At 43.9% G+C, this 13,840-nt stretch overlaps 1 protein-coding gene across 3 annotated transcripts in view; it reads right to left on the bottom strand.

The window, feature by feature from the left end:
* The window catches only part of greb1 (growth regulating estrogen receptor binding 1), a 264,880-nt gene that overhangs the window by 84,723 nt on the left and 166,317 nt on the right, over positions 1-13,840 (bottom strand). For all 3 annotated transcript variants that reach the window (XM_080192166.1, XM_080192168.1, XM_080192167.1), the window contains 4 exons: positions 10,462-10,812; positions 7,807-7,935; positions 2,650-2,772; positions 893-1,090 (listed from right to left, as the gene is read on the bottom strand). In XM_080192166.1, coding sequence (XP_080048292.1) covers positions 893-1,090; positions 2,650-2,772; positions 7,807-7,935; positions 10,462-10,812 — 801 coding nt within the window. The remainder of the gene's footprint in view (positions 1-892; positions 1,091-2,649; positions 2,773-7,806; positions 7,936-10,461; positions 10,813-13,840) is intronic.

Below are 13,840 nucleotides of genomic sequence, written 5' to 3'. Positions count from 1 at the left end.
CTCAGCGGAGCGAGGTCTTGGTCCACTGGCCACAACTGGAGACCAGGCTCTGCTATAGGACCTGGATTAACAAATACTCATCACCGAACGATCTGACTGCCAGTCCCTGCTCTCGCTGCTCCTCTCACCCACCAACAACCCCCCCCCCCGCCAACTGCTGCTGAACAGTAAGGCAAGAGGGGCTGCAGCGAGGGGAGAGGAGCAGCAGCAGGGCAAGAGGGAAGAGGGACAGCAGCAGGGCCGAGAGGGGGCAGCAGCAGGGGCAGATGGGCAGCAGCGGGGGTAGAAGAGGCAGCAGTGGGAGTGAGAGGGGCAGCAGTGGGAGTGAGAGGGGCAGCAGCGGGACGGGTGGGGAGGGGAAGAGGAGCAGTGCAGACAGGAGTGAAAGGAGTTACAGCTCTGGTGTCTGGGGAAATCCCAAATTGCTGGTTTCCCTGGCTTTCAGATCACTCCTTGCAGGTCAGTTCAGTGGAAGTTCTATCTCAAGGTATAACTGTCCACACAAGACAATGATGTGCATCATTAATATTCCATTTTGTTAGTCAAATCTCAAAGTGATAAGAATCATTTTTAAATGATGAGGAAGCCACACTTTTAAGAGGTTAGTTACAAAAGGTCAATTTATGCCAAGAAAATGTCTTCTCATTCTTAGTTCCAATTAAACACTGGCTGGAACAGTGGTTAAACTCATCAGAACATACATAAATAAAGTAAAAATATATAGTTGCTTGATTAGATGTGGTAAAATAAAATGTACAACTATTAAGCTCCTTGCCAGTGACTTTCTGGCTCAACAACTAATTGAGATATTTTTAGCACACAATTTCTCTTAGCAGCTCTTAAACTGAAGCTGAAACATAAAGAAATGGCAGCTTGAAATTGTACTCCTTACCTGACTGCCTGACACGCAGCATGGTCTGCTGGTAGGCCACTTCTGATGGAGGCACCAAAATAAGGAAGTCAACTTTCTCAAAGGAGCCCAAATCCAGATTTTGCGTGCTGGAATCAGCAATAGCACAGACGTGGGACAGTAACTTGCGGGCGACTGCAAGCTGAACGGGGTGTATCTGACAGGTTTCTTTGTTTGAAACTGTGGACCACAAATATACATTGAAAGGCCAAAATCCCACAAATTCGTAACTATTTTTAAACTTACAGTTTGTCAAATTTATGACTCAGACTGAACAAATTGACAGCAGGTTGTATGGAATTGACTTCATTCTCGCAATCATCCTGACCAAATGATACAGTCCACCACAGAACTGTAATTTATTCATTAACATTATTTATAAAATAATGAGTACTGAACGAATATTCATGTCTGTTTGTCATTGATCACATACTTTAATCCTCTTCTCATTCCTCACCCAACCGCCACTCCAGCCCAGGTTGGGGGCAGCACATTGGCACAGTGGTTAGCACTGCTGCTTCACAGCACGATGGAACCTGGTTCAATTCCTGGCTTGGGTCGCTGTCTGTGTGGAGTTTGCACATTCTCCCCATGTCTGCGTGGGTTTCCTCAGGGTGCTCTGGTTTCCTCCCACAGTCCAGAGATCTGTGGGTTAGCTGGATTGGCCATGCTAAACTGCCCCTGAGTGTCATGGGGTCTAGCTAGGATAAATGCATGGCGTTGTGGGGATCGGGCCTGGGTGGGATTGTGGTTGGTGCAGACTTGATGGGCCAAATGGCCTCCTTCTGCACTGTTGGATTTTATAGTTGCAGTCTCTGGGACTGCAAATTGGAGACAACCCCATATGAAGGTAGGCGGCTGTGCCCCAGGGCAGCGTGATGCTGGCAGCTCCAGGGCTGTCATCCCAATTGGGAATAACAACTTGCCTCCCAGAGCTGCTGGCCCAAGCAGAGGGCTGGCAGGTCAGTAGCACCATGACTTGCACGAAGGAGAGGGCACCTCATGGCAAGAACCCCTGAAGACCAGGTACATTAATTCTAGCAAGCTGGCCCTCAGCAGGAGTCGAGGTAGGGTACATCAAGCAACTGTTTCCATTCTTCATACTCAGATAGTGAGTGGGATTCTCCAATCTCATCCATTGCCAGCGAGAACGAAGGATCTGACAGTCAGCAGTGGGATCAGAGAATCCCAGCCATGGCCAAGTTCGGAGGTTTCCTGCAAATGTGTCCACATGTTTACCTACCATTGAGTCATTCAGCATTCCTTCACTGAACAAAGGACCAAAGGGATTTTTCTTTATACATTCAAAATATTTTATATTTTTATAAATTTTTTGATATTCATTCGTGGGACATGGGTGTCACTGCCTGGCCAGCACTTTTTGCCCATCCCTAATTGTCCTTGAAAAGGTGGTGGTGAGCTGCCTTATTGAACTGTCCACAATGCTGTTAGGGAGGACATTCCAGGATTTTGATCCAGCAATTGCAAAGAAACAGGCAATACCTTTCAAAGTCAGGATAGTAAGTGGTTTGGAGGGGAACTTGCAGGGGATGGTGTTCCATTTATTTGCTACCTTTGTCCTTCTAGATGGAAGTGGTCATGAGTTTGGAAGATGCTGTCCAAGGATTGCTGCAGTGCATCTTGTAGATCACACACACTGCTGTTAGATGTTGCTGAATAGTAACTAATGACCTTAAATAATTTTTTACCACATGTAACCTGCAAGTCTTGTTGCTTACCTGAACAAATAGTGGGTCTCTGAATTGTAGTATCATCAAATTTCTTCAATGAAGCAGTGACAGAAGTGCCTTGCCCATTCTTTACCAGACTACACTTTTCTAAAAGTGCATCGATGTCTCCTTCTAATAAAAATAAGAACAGAAAACTTTTAGTTTCATTTATGTGGATGTGGGTGTTGCTGATGAGGCCAGCATTTATTGCCCGTCCCTAATTGCCCTTCAGTAGGTGGTGGTGAGCTGGCTTCTTAACCACTGCAGTCCATGTGGTGGATGTAGGTACATCCACAGTGCTGTTAGGGAGGATGACACTAAGAGTCTAGAGAGAAAAAGATTGACAGGTTAGGTGAGTGGGCAAAAGTTACCAAATGGAATATAATGTAGGAGGATGTGAAGTTATGCACTTTGGTAGGAAGAATAAAGGAGCTGAATATTATTTAAATGGAGAAACACTGCAGAGGCATTTGGGGGTCATCATGCATAAATCACAAAAAGCTAGCATGCAAGTTCAGCAGGTAATATGGAAGGCTAATGGAATGTTCCCTTTATTTCAAAGAAAATTAAGGATAAAAATAGAGAAGTCTTGCTAAAACTATACAAGACACAAGTTAGGCCACACCTAGAATGTTGTGAACAGTTTTGATCCCCTTATCCAAAGAAAAATATACTGGCATTGAAAGGAGGTCAGAGAAAGTTCACTAGGTTGATCCCAGGTATGGATGAATTTTCTTCTGGGAAGAGGTTGAATAGGTCGGGCCTGTTCTCATTGGAGATTAGAAGGATGGGAAGTGACTTAAGACATAAGATTGACAGAGTAGACGCTGAGAGGTTGTTTGCCCTTGTGGGAGAGTCTAGGACCAGAGGGCAGAATCTCAGAATAAGGACAGAGATGAGGAGGAAATTCTTTTCTTACAGGGTAGTGAAGCAGCGAAATTCTTTACCGCAGAGGGCTACAGAGGCTGTTAAGTATGTTCAAGACCGAGACAAACATATTTCTAATCAGTTAAAGGAATTAAGGGCTATGGGGAGAAGGCAGAAAAGTGGAGTTGAGGATTTTATCAATTCAGTCATGATCTAATTGAATGGCAGAGCAGACTCGAAGGGCCAAATGGCCTACTTTGGCTCCTACTTCTTATGGTCTTATAAGGAGGGAGTTCTAGAATTTTGACCCAGTGAGAGTGAAGGAATGGTGATATATTTCCAAATCAAGGTGGTGTGTGGTTTGGAGGGGAACCTGCAGGTCGTGTTGCCCTTGTCCTCCTAGACAGTAGCAGTCATGCATATGGAAGGTGCTGCCTGAGGAGCCACACTCAGTTCCTGCAGTGCATTTCCCTGATGGTATATAGTGCCGCCAGTGTGGTCAATGGCAGAGAGAGTGAATGGAATGTGGATTTGTGGAAAGGATGCCAATCAAACAAGCTGCTTTGTCCTGGCTGGTATCCAGTTTTGAGAGTGTTGTAGGAGCTCCAGTCCACTCAACGCAGGTGGAGGGTATTTCATCAGATTCCTGACTTGTGCTGTGTCAATGCTGGATGGGCTTTGGGATGTCAGGAGCTGAATGGCTTGCCACAGCATTCCTTGCCTTATATCTGCCCTTGCAGCCACAGTATTTGTGGTTTGTCCAACTTAACTGGTCAATGGTAAGCCCCAGGCTGTTGGTAGTGGGGGATTCAGCAATGGGAGTACCATTGAATGTCAAAGGGCAATGTTTAAGTTCTCTCCTTTTGGAGATGGTCATTGCCTGGCACCTGTGTGGCACAAATGTTACTTGCCACTTGTCAGCCCAAGCTTGGATCTTGTCCAGGTCTAGCTGCATTTGGGCATGGACTGCTTCAGTGTCTGAGGAGTCGTGAATGGTGCTGATCATTGTGCAATCATTGGCAAACATCCTCATTTCTGACCTTATGATGGAAGAAAGGTCATGGATGAAGCAGCTGAAGATGGATGGGCCTAGGACACTACGCTGAGGAACTCCTGCAGTGATGTCCTGGAGATGAAATGATTGGTCTCCAACCATCACAACCATCTTCCTTTGTGACAGGTATGATCCAACCAGTGGTGAGTTCTCCCCCCACTGCCATTGACTCCAGCTTATTAGGGCTCCTTGATGCCATACCAGCTCAAATGTTGTATTGATGTCAAAGGCTGTTACTCTCACCTCCAGTCTGGAGTGCATCTGTTTTGTCAATGTTTGAACAAAGGCTTAATGAGCTCCGGAGCTGAGTGACTCTAGTAGAACCCAAACTGAGTGTCAGTGAACAGGTTATTGCTGAGCAGCTGCTGCCTGATAACACTGTTGATGACTTCTTCCATCACTTTATTCATGATCCAAAGTGGCTGACTGGGCAATAATTAGCTGGGTTGGATTTGTCCTGATTTTTTTGTATACAGAAAATGCCTGTGCAATTTTCCACATTGCCCGATAGAGGCCAGTGTTGTAGTTGTATTGGAACAACTTGGCTTGGGGTGTGGCAAGTTCTGGAACACAAATTTTCACTGCTACTGCTAGAATATTGTCAAGGTCCATAGCATTTACAGTATCCAGTGCCTCCAACACTTTCTTGATGTAACATGGAGTGAATCAGATTGTGATGCTGAAGGAGGCTGAGGTGGATCACCCACTCAGCACTTCTATCTAAAGATTTTTGCAAGTACCTTTTCTTTTGCACTGATCTGCTGGGCTCCTTCATTACTGAGGATGGGGATATTTATGGAGCCTCCTCTCTCCAGTCAGTTGTTTAATTGTCCACCAACATTCATGACTGGTTGTATCAGGACTGCAGAGCTTTTGATCTGTTGGCTGTGAAATCATTTAGTTCTGCCTGTTGCTCATGCTGTTTGGCAAGTAATCATGTGCTGTAGCTTCACCAAGTTGACACCTCAGTTTTAGGTATGCCTGGTCTACCTGATCCTGGCATGCTCTCCTCCGCTCATCAATGAACAAGGCTTGATCTCCTGGCTTGGTGGTAATGGTGCAGTGGGAGAGATGCTGGGCCACAAGGTTGCAGTTTGTGGTCGAGTACAACTCTGCTATTGCTAATGACACAGAGTGCCTCATGGCTGTGCAGTTTTAAGTTGCCAGATCTGTTCAAAACCTATTCCATTTAGCACGTTGGGAGGTAGTGCCACACAATATGCTGGAGGGCATCCTCAATGTGAAGATGGGACTTGGTCTCCACGAAGTGGTCAATCTTACCAACAATGTCATGGACAGATGCATCTGTGGCAGGCAGATTTGTGAGGATGAGCTCAACTATATTTTTCCCTTACCACCTCTTGCAGACCCAATCTAGGAGCGATGTCCTTTAGGACTCAGCCAGCCTGGTCTGTCGTGTTGCGACCAAGTACTCTTGGTGATGGACATTTACGTCTCCCATCCAGAGTAGATTTACACCATCAGTGCTTCTTCTGAGTTGGAACATATGCAGGAGTGATCATTCATCAGCTGGGGTTTCTACATGGTAATCAGAGATTTCCTTGTCCATGTTTAACTTGATGACATGAGATGGGATGCATAACTGATAAATAAATTACATATATATTCATTACCATTTTGTTTCAATCTGATTTCTTCAGCTTAATTTCTCGATGTAGTAATCAGTGTTGAGTACTTGTGAGAGTATTAATTCATCTGGAAGTGCAGTGCGAATCAGTTCCTTGGCACTATGGCTGGCCCAGCTGTGCAGATGAGTGGGCGGAAAACAAGGAAAGCAACAGTGGTAAGCATTCTTTAGCTTGGGGAACAGATGGTATGTTGCCTTCCTGAGGCCAGGGTCAAAGATGAGGATGATAGAGATTATGGTGAAACATATGATGCAGGTCAGGTTAATTCTTCAAGTGAGAAGGAGGTCAAACACAAGAGGTCGAGGTGGGGGAACGAACAGGAAAATATAACTGGCAAGGAGAGCGTGAGAATAGAAGGACCATCAACATAAAAGGGAACCCAAAAATCTCCAACCAGTGTGTAAATAAGAAGCAGGTAGTAAGAGGTGGAATGGGCCCTATTAGGGACAAAGAAGATGATGCATGTTTAGAAGCACAGGGTAAGGCTAGAATACTCTCTGAGCATTTTTGTATCTATGTCTACAAAGGAAGAGTAATCTGACAAAACATCAGTTGAATCAGAAATAGCAGAAGCAATAGATATGACAAAAATTGAGAGAGAGGAAATACAGAAAAGGCTGACTAAATTTAGGGTACATAAATCAGGGGTCTTGCATTCCAGATTGCTCATGGAAGTGGGGGTGGACATAGCAGAAGGGGTTAGAGAGAGTCATTAAGTCATACAGCATAGAACCAGACTCTTTGGCCCACCATGTTATGCTGACCATTAAATATCAAACTATACTAATTCTATATGAATCCCATTTAGCAGCACTTGGACTATATCATACTATGCCTTGGATAGGGTATTCCTGGAGGTCCATCTTCTGTCTTCAGGAGGTCCATCTTTTTTCAAAGGTGGGTGTGATGTTGGGCACCTTTTGTATATGGCACCTGAATATGGTTGTTTGTCATGACTTTCCAATCTTCCCTACACATGAGGGAGGTGCCAGAGGACTGGAAAATGGCAAATGTAGCACCATTATTCAAGAAATAATGTAAGGTCAGTCCTGGCAACCATAGATTAGTTAGTTCAACATCAATAGTGTTTAAAGCTATAGAAACAATTATGAGGGAAGAGGAAGTACCGCAGAAAATGCTGGTCAACTCCATTCTGAGGAACAGAAATATTGGACTTAAAACATTAACTCTGCTTCTCTCTCCACAGATGCTGCCAGACCTGCTGAGTTTATCTAGCATTTTATTCAGCTCCAATTGGACAGGCGATGATTCAGTTGGAGATTACAGGATGATGTGTGAGGTGCACAGTAGAGTGATTTGGAGGATTGCAAAGCTGATCAAAAGGAGTCAGAGTAAGATCAAAGAAGGGGTTGCAGGAAGGCCAAAAATGCATGGGGTGGGTCACAGTGGTTCAGTTGGTGGGCTGTTAGCAAGGTGGAAAACCTATGTTCCTTTTGTCCCACAAGCAGAGCATTGCAGTCCCTCAGCTGTCAGCTCCCTGTAGCCAATGTTGTCTTTTCCCCCCTGATCAGATTCCCCAGCTTTTGCAGACAAGGTTTGTGTGAGAAGCACACAATTCTGGGAGCAATATTTTACCTGGACAAAGGCTGCTGAAGAAGGCTCCCAGTGCCCCGACTTTTCCAGTGACAAGCTCGTAGTTGATTTCTTTCAGGTGCTCTTTGGGACTAAGCATTCTTTCTGCTAGAAATCCGGCTTGCCGTTTTCCTGGAGAAAAGAAGTAAGCATAAATTCGTAGCTGGACATTGGTCAAAACAAATTAGATAGCCAAAACATCTCGATCATTCAATTTCAAAAGATACTTCTCACAGCGAATCAGGATCGAATAATAAAAATTGGACTTTTAGCAGTCTTCAATGGGAAACAAATTGATTCAGGAGAAATGAAACAAAAGCATAATTAATCTTGGATCACTGCAGTTTATTAGCAGAAAAATATCGATAATTTGAAACAGGATGAAAAGAATTTCAAAAAATTGCTGATTAAAAAATATTCACAGACAACTTGCAGGCAAATAATATTTCAAATGTATGTATCCTTATACTAAATTTTCTTCATCAAGGACTCTTCATTAAAGTCAACCTCCTTTAACTCAATAGATTTATTAATGCATTGAGCATAGTACCAATTTAGCATTTCTGCTCAGTGAACAGCCATATCCTTGGCATGTCTCAGTATAAAGACGCCTTCAGAAGAATTAGTGAACCAAGTTGAATTAAACAATGCCTGATTCCCTATCCCTGGAGAGGGCTCCCAATGGTCCAGGCAGCCCCCTTACCAACCCATGCAGGTAAACCTGCTGGGCTGGCTGTTTGCTGTTGGTCCCTTCCATCACTACTGGTTGATTCCCAGTGGCAGCAGATAGAAGTCCTTAAGCAGGAAGTAGTGACAGCCAAGCTGCCTGACACCAAGCCTACACTGGTAATAATTAGAGGCAAGTTGCCCACTGCATTTAACAAGTCCTCTGCTTTGAAAGCCGCCAGAGGGGGATTGTAAAATCCAGCCCATTCAGAGAGTTCAATCAGTGATGGCAATAGTGCTATGACAAACTGAAGGCAACAATGATGTTAGCAACGTAAAGAGGGAGGTGTCCACTTCCTGCACTGCCTGGCAAACAGCACAGTAAGAAGTCTCACAACACCAGGTTAAAGTCCAACAGGTTTATTTGGCAGCACAAGCTCTCGGAGTCTCACACTCCTTCTTCAGGTGCATGAAGGAGCCTGAGACTCCAAAAGCTTCTGCTGCCACATAAACCTGTTGGACTTTAACCTGGTGTTGTGAGACTTCTTGCTGTGCTTACCCCCATCCAACACCGGCATCTCCACATCATGGTGAACAGCATCACAGCACTCTGTGGGCTAGAAGGGGCTGCATCACAGTCACTCCCAGACATTTTTCAAGCAATTCCCTGGATTCAGAACTAAACGGCCAATAATAAGAAAGTAAGATTGGGGCTGGGTAGAGATGGGAGACAGGGGTCTGGACAGAATTTGGGGCCGTGGGGAACATTCCTGCTCTTTGCAGCCACGAGCTTGCAGCCTCTGTGAATGATAATATCACCTCTCGACCCGGGTTCAATTCCCAGCTTGGGTCACTATCTGTGGGGAGTTTGCACATTCTCCCTGTGTCTGCGTGGGTTTCCTCCAGGTGCTCCGGTTTCCTCCCACAGTCCAAAGATGTGCTGGTTAGGTGCATTGGCCATGCTAAATTCTTCCTCAGTGTACCCGATCATGTGCCGGAGTGTGGCAACTAGGAGATTTTCACATAACTTCATTGCAATGTTAATGTAAGACTACTTGTGACTAATAAATAAATAAATAAGCTTCATCGGTTATGTATTTGGCTGTCAAGAACTTCAGGATGTCCCAAGATTATGAAAGGGTTATATAAATGCATGTCCTTTCCTTATCTGCTATGTGATTATACTTAGTCTGATATTGCATCCCGACTCCAGCATTTACCTGGGCATGCATTTTACAAATTTGCATTTTAGTTTCAGTAAACAGTTCAGGCCATATTGGTGTCTATGCTTGGATCCAAGTGCAACTGCCCTGACATGCTAATTCTGGGAATCTAAACCACTGAGGCAGCATTACAACACAGCAACCTGTAGAAGCTGTAACAAGCATTTTTCTTCCCCAGAAGCTGTATCAAACAGAATTTGGCACAGAGCCATATTAAAACAGGACAGGATTGACCATTAAGGAATTCCAAAAGTAGCAAGACCTGACTAACAGAAGCCACTGTGGGTGATGCTCTGGCTATGATTGATGGTTATGCATGGAGCCAGATAAGGACAATCCCACTCACCTGGACAGCTGAAGAGGGAAATTGGAGCAGAAAGGCATAGTCAACCATGTTAAAGGCTGCAAAGAAACTTCAAATAGTTGAAGTGGGATAGCTTACCTTGGCTACAGACATACAGGCCAGAATTTTACTGCCTTGCCCACCACGGGAATCAGAGTGGGCAAGGGGCGGGCAATGGGAAGGTCCATTGACATCAGGTGGGATTTTACGATTTTGGGATAAGCAAGGTCGTAAAATCCCACCCATGACAGCTGTGGTGGGACAGGAAACCTGAGTGGAAGACCTCAAAAACAACATTGCGAGATAAATGGATATGGATTGGAGATGACAGCACATTCACATAAAGAAGCAAGACATTAAAGAGTGCTCAAACCATGCAAGAAAACTATTCTGCAGATAAGCAACTCTCATACTTCAAATACTGACCTGTTATCACCACACATGACTCAGTGCTTTGGTTCTTAGTGGTGCAGATGATCACCACAAAGTTCTTTCCCTGCAATTTCCCCTCACTGAGAAGCTTAAATGTTTCTGTGAGGCCTTCCGCCAATGAGTTTGATGAATCCAGGATTTTGACAACATTCTTGCAGGAGCTAGCTGCTAACTTAGCCAACCAAGTAAGTTGCTTTGGGGTGACAGTCAAAGTCGGTGGTGACACATACGGTACTGACTGAGAAACAGCTTGTTGGTATTGTTTGGTTTCGGTAAGGTTAGATTCCTGCCATGCTCTCACCAGTATATGTTCCAAATCCTCAATCAAAGGCACCTGATCTGGGGCTAGGATTCAAGAAAACAAATAAATAAGTATTAGTATATCACTGCATTCTGACCTGATAATAGGTGGAAAGGGATAATATGAGGTTATATGAAGGGGCAAAACTGGATGAAATTGGATGAATTCATACTGATAAGACAATGTCAGGCTTTCAAATACCTGGACTTCACTCTTTGGCTTGGGAAATAATTTTCCAGTTTGGCAATGTACTCTGCACCAACAATCAGTAATATTGAAAGAAAAAGCCTTTTGAAAATGTATTTTAGGGGAGGTGACATGAAATCAATAAGGCCCTGATAAAAGCAAAATACTGCGGCTGCTGGAATCTGAAACAAAAACAGAAAATGCTGGAAATCTCAGCAGGTCTGACAACATCTGTGGGGAGAGAATAGAGCCAATGTTTCGTGTCTAGATGACCCTTCATCAGAGCTCAGGGTAAAGAAAACAAGCAGAGATTTATATTATGAAGGTGAGAGGGCAACTGTCATTGGACAAAGGGAATGTAAAAAAGAATGAAGACTGAGAAAGGTGCTAAAATTATTGTTTCAATAAGGCCCTGTATTTATGAGAAAATGCAATCTCCTGGGTTTGTTGAGGACAGTGGAGACTGTTTGTTATGTCTCATCATACACCCACAAACACCCATATCCTATTGATGTTTAAAAGTTCTGAGGTGAATGCAAGACATGACTATTTCCCTTCCTGCGAATACAAGGCAAAATGAATTAAAAAGTGGCTGATGACTAGTGAGAAAGAGAAGGACAAACAAACAGTAAGGACCTCTCTCTTTTACATCAGTTAAGTATGTAAACAGGACAACCTCTTAAGTTAATCCTGCAGAGACGGGGGGCATAGCCTCAAGATAAAGGGGGGGGGCGGTTTAGAACAGAGTTGAGGAGGAACTTCTTCACTCAAAGGGTGGTGAATCTCTGGAATTCTCTGCCTGTTGAAGTGGTGGAGGCTGCCTCGCTAAATATTTTTAAGACGCGGGTTGATGGGTTTTTGATGAGAGAGGGGATTAAGGGTTATGGGGAGAGGGCGGGAATGTGGAACTGAGCCACGACAGATCAGCCATGATCTTATTGAATGGCAGGGCAGGCTCGAAGGGCTAGTTGGCCTACTCCTGCTCCTATTTCTTATGTTCTTATCTTTCCCTCTTGGACAAGCCAGCATGCGTCTCCAAAAGACCACAAATCTGCCAAAGTCAGCTCTACCAAAATCACCAACTTAACAACCACAATGTATCACTATCAATGTCTCACTGACAAGCCAAGGGCTGATTTGTAATTTTATTTCACTTTCATTTGGACTGTTAACTTCTCATTTCTAACCAGCGTGTCCATCACATCTCTGTCATCTTCCTCGGATTTTAGTGACTAATAAACTTACTCTTCCTTTGACTCAAGAAAACCTAATAAATTTGCCTCCTTATAAACAGTAAATGTATTTGGATTGGGAAACGGTATCCACAGGAAAGGACTTTAAACAAATCTTTGCTGCGGTCAACTGGAGAAGGTTGGGGAAAAAAATGGAAGTCATCTTATTTCTCCTCATCTAGTCTTAACACAAGGAATAAATATGGGCAGTATTTTACGGCCTTGCTTGAGTGAGACCGGAAATTCCCGCCTGAGGTCAATGGACATTTCCATTGTTCTTCCCTTGCCCGCTGAAATCCCATGGCGGGCAAGGCGATAGAATTCCAATGAATAAATAATAAGTTTCTGAGAATTCTTTCACATGAAATAGGAGGATCAGTTCTAGCATAAGGACAGAATAACTGGGCAGAGAAGTGGCAGATGAAATTTCATGGAGGGAAGTGTGCTGTGTTTGCAGAAGGAATTGGAAGAGGTCATTGATACTTAATGACTCAATTCTAAGGTGTGCAGGGACAGAGGGACAAGGAGATTTGTGTGTATGGATCTTTGAAGGTGGCAGGGCATACTGAGAAAGTAATTAGCAAAGAATGTGGGATCTTGGCCTTCATAAATAGAACTATTGAGCACAAAAGCAGTGAAATTATGCTCTGTCTTTGTACTACTCTTGTTGGGCCACAGCTAGAGTATTGTATCCAGTTTTAGTCACCACACTTTAGGAAGGATGCGAGGGTCCTTGACACAGTGCAGCAGAGGTTTATCAGAATGGTTCCAGGGATGAGGGAAGTTAGTTCCAAGGTTAGTTTAAAGAAGCTGGGATTGTCCTCCTTAAAGCAAAGGAGAATGAGGGGACAGAGGTGTACAAGACTATGATGAATTTAGGTAAGGTGAACAAAGAAAAGCAGCTCCCTTTAGTTGATGGTGCAAGGACTAGGCAACACAAGTTGTGAGGTTTTGGGTAAGTGATACAAAGGGATATGAGGGATACTTTATCATGCAGCAAGTGGTAATGACCAGGAACTTGCAGGCTACAAGGGTGGTTGAAGTGGAGACAGCCAATGGCTTCAAAAGGAAATTGGGCAACTAAATGCTGTGTAAAACAAGAAAATAACCTTGCAGGGCCACCGGGATAGAATGAAGGGATGGAACTGACTGCATTGCTCTACAGAAAGCCAGCATTGACATGATTGGCCAAATGGCCGCCTTCTGTTCCATAATGACTCCATGACATGCTGGATTCAGAAGAACAGAGAACCTTGGAGTATATGTCCACAGATTCCTGAAGATGGGAAGATCAGTGGAAAAAGATGGTTAACAAGGCATATGTGATTCTTTCCTCTAACACCTGTGTCTATAGTATAAGGGCAGGGATAGTACGCTAGAACTGTATTAAACACTAATTAGACCACAGCTAGAGTAAGGCATTGAGTTTTGGTCACCAAATTACAAGGGGGATCTGATCACACTGGAGAATTTCACAAGGATGTTGCAAGAAATTGAAAATTTGAGTTATGAGGAAAGATTAGTGGGGCTAAGTTTACTTTATTTGGACAGAGGAGGATCTGGGAATTTGAAATTATTGAAAACTTCATAAAAATATAAATAATTGGTAATCCTGGGTCCCCGTTTCATCTTGATGGACTGGCTCTCCATCTTT

The sequence above is a fragment of the Carcharhinus amblyrhynchos genome, chromosome 7 (genome assembly GCF_965287045.1).
Source record: "Carcharhinus amblyrhynchos chromosome 7, sCarAmb.v2.hapA, whole genome shotgun sequence".
Taxonomy (NCBI): domain Eukaryota; kingdom Metazoa; phylum Chordata; class Chondrichthyes; order Carcharhiniformes; family Carcharhinidae; genus Carcharhinus; species Carcharhinus amblyrhynchos.
Note: the sequence above shows the minus strand (reverse complement) of the source record. Positions and strands in the feature narration are given on the sequence as shown.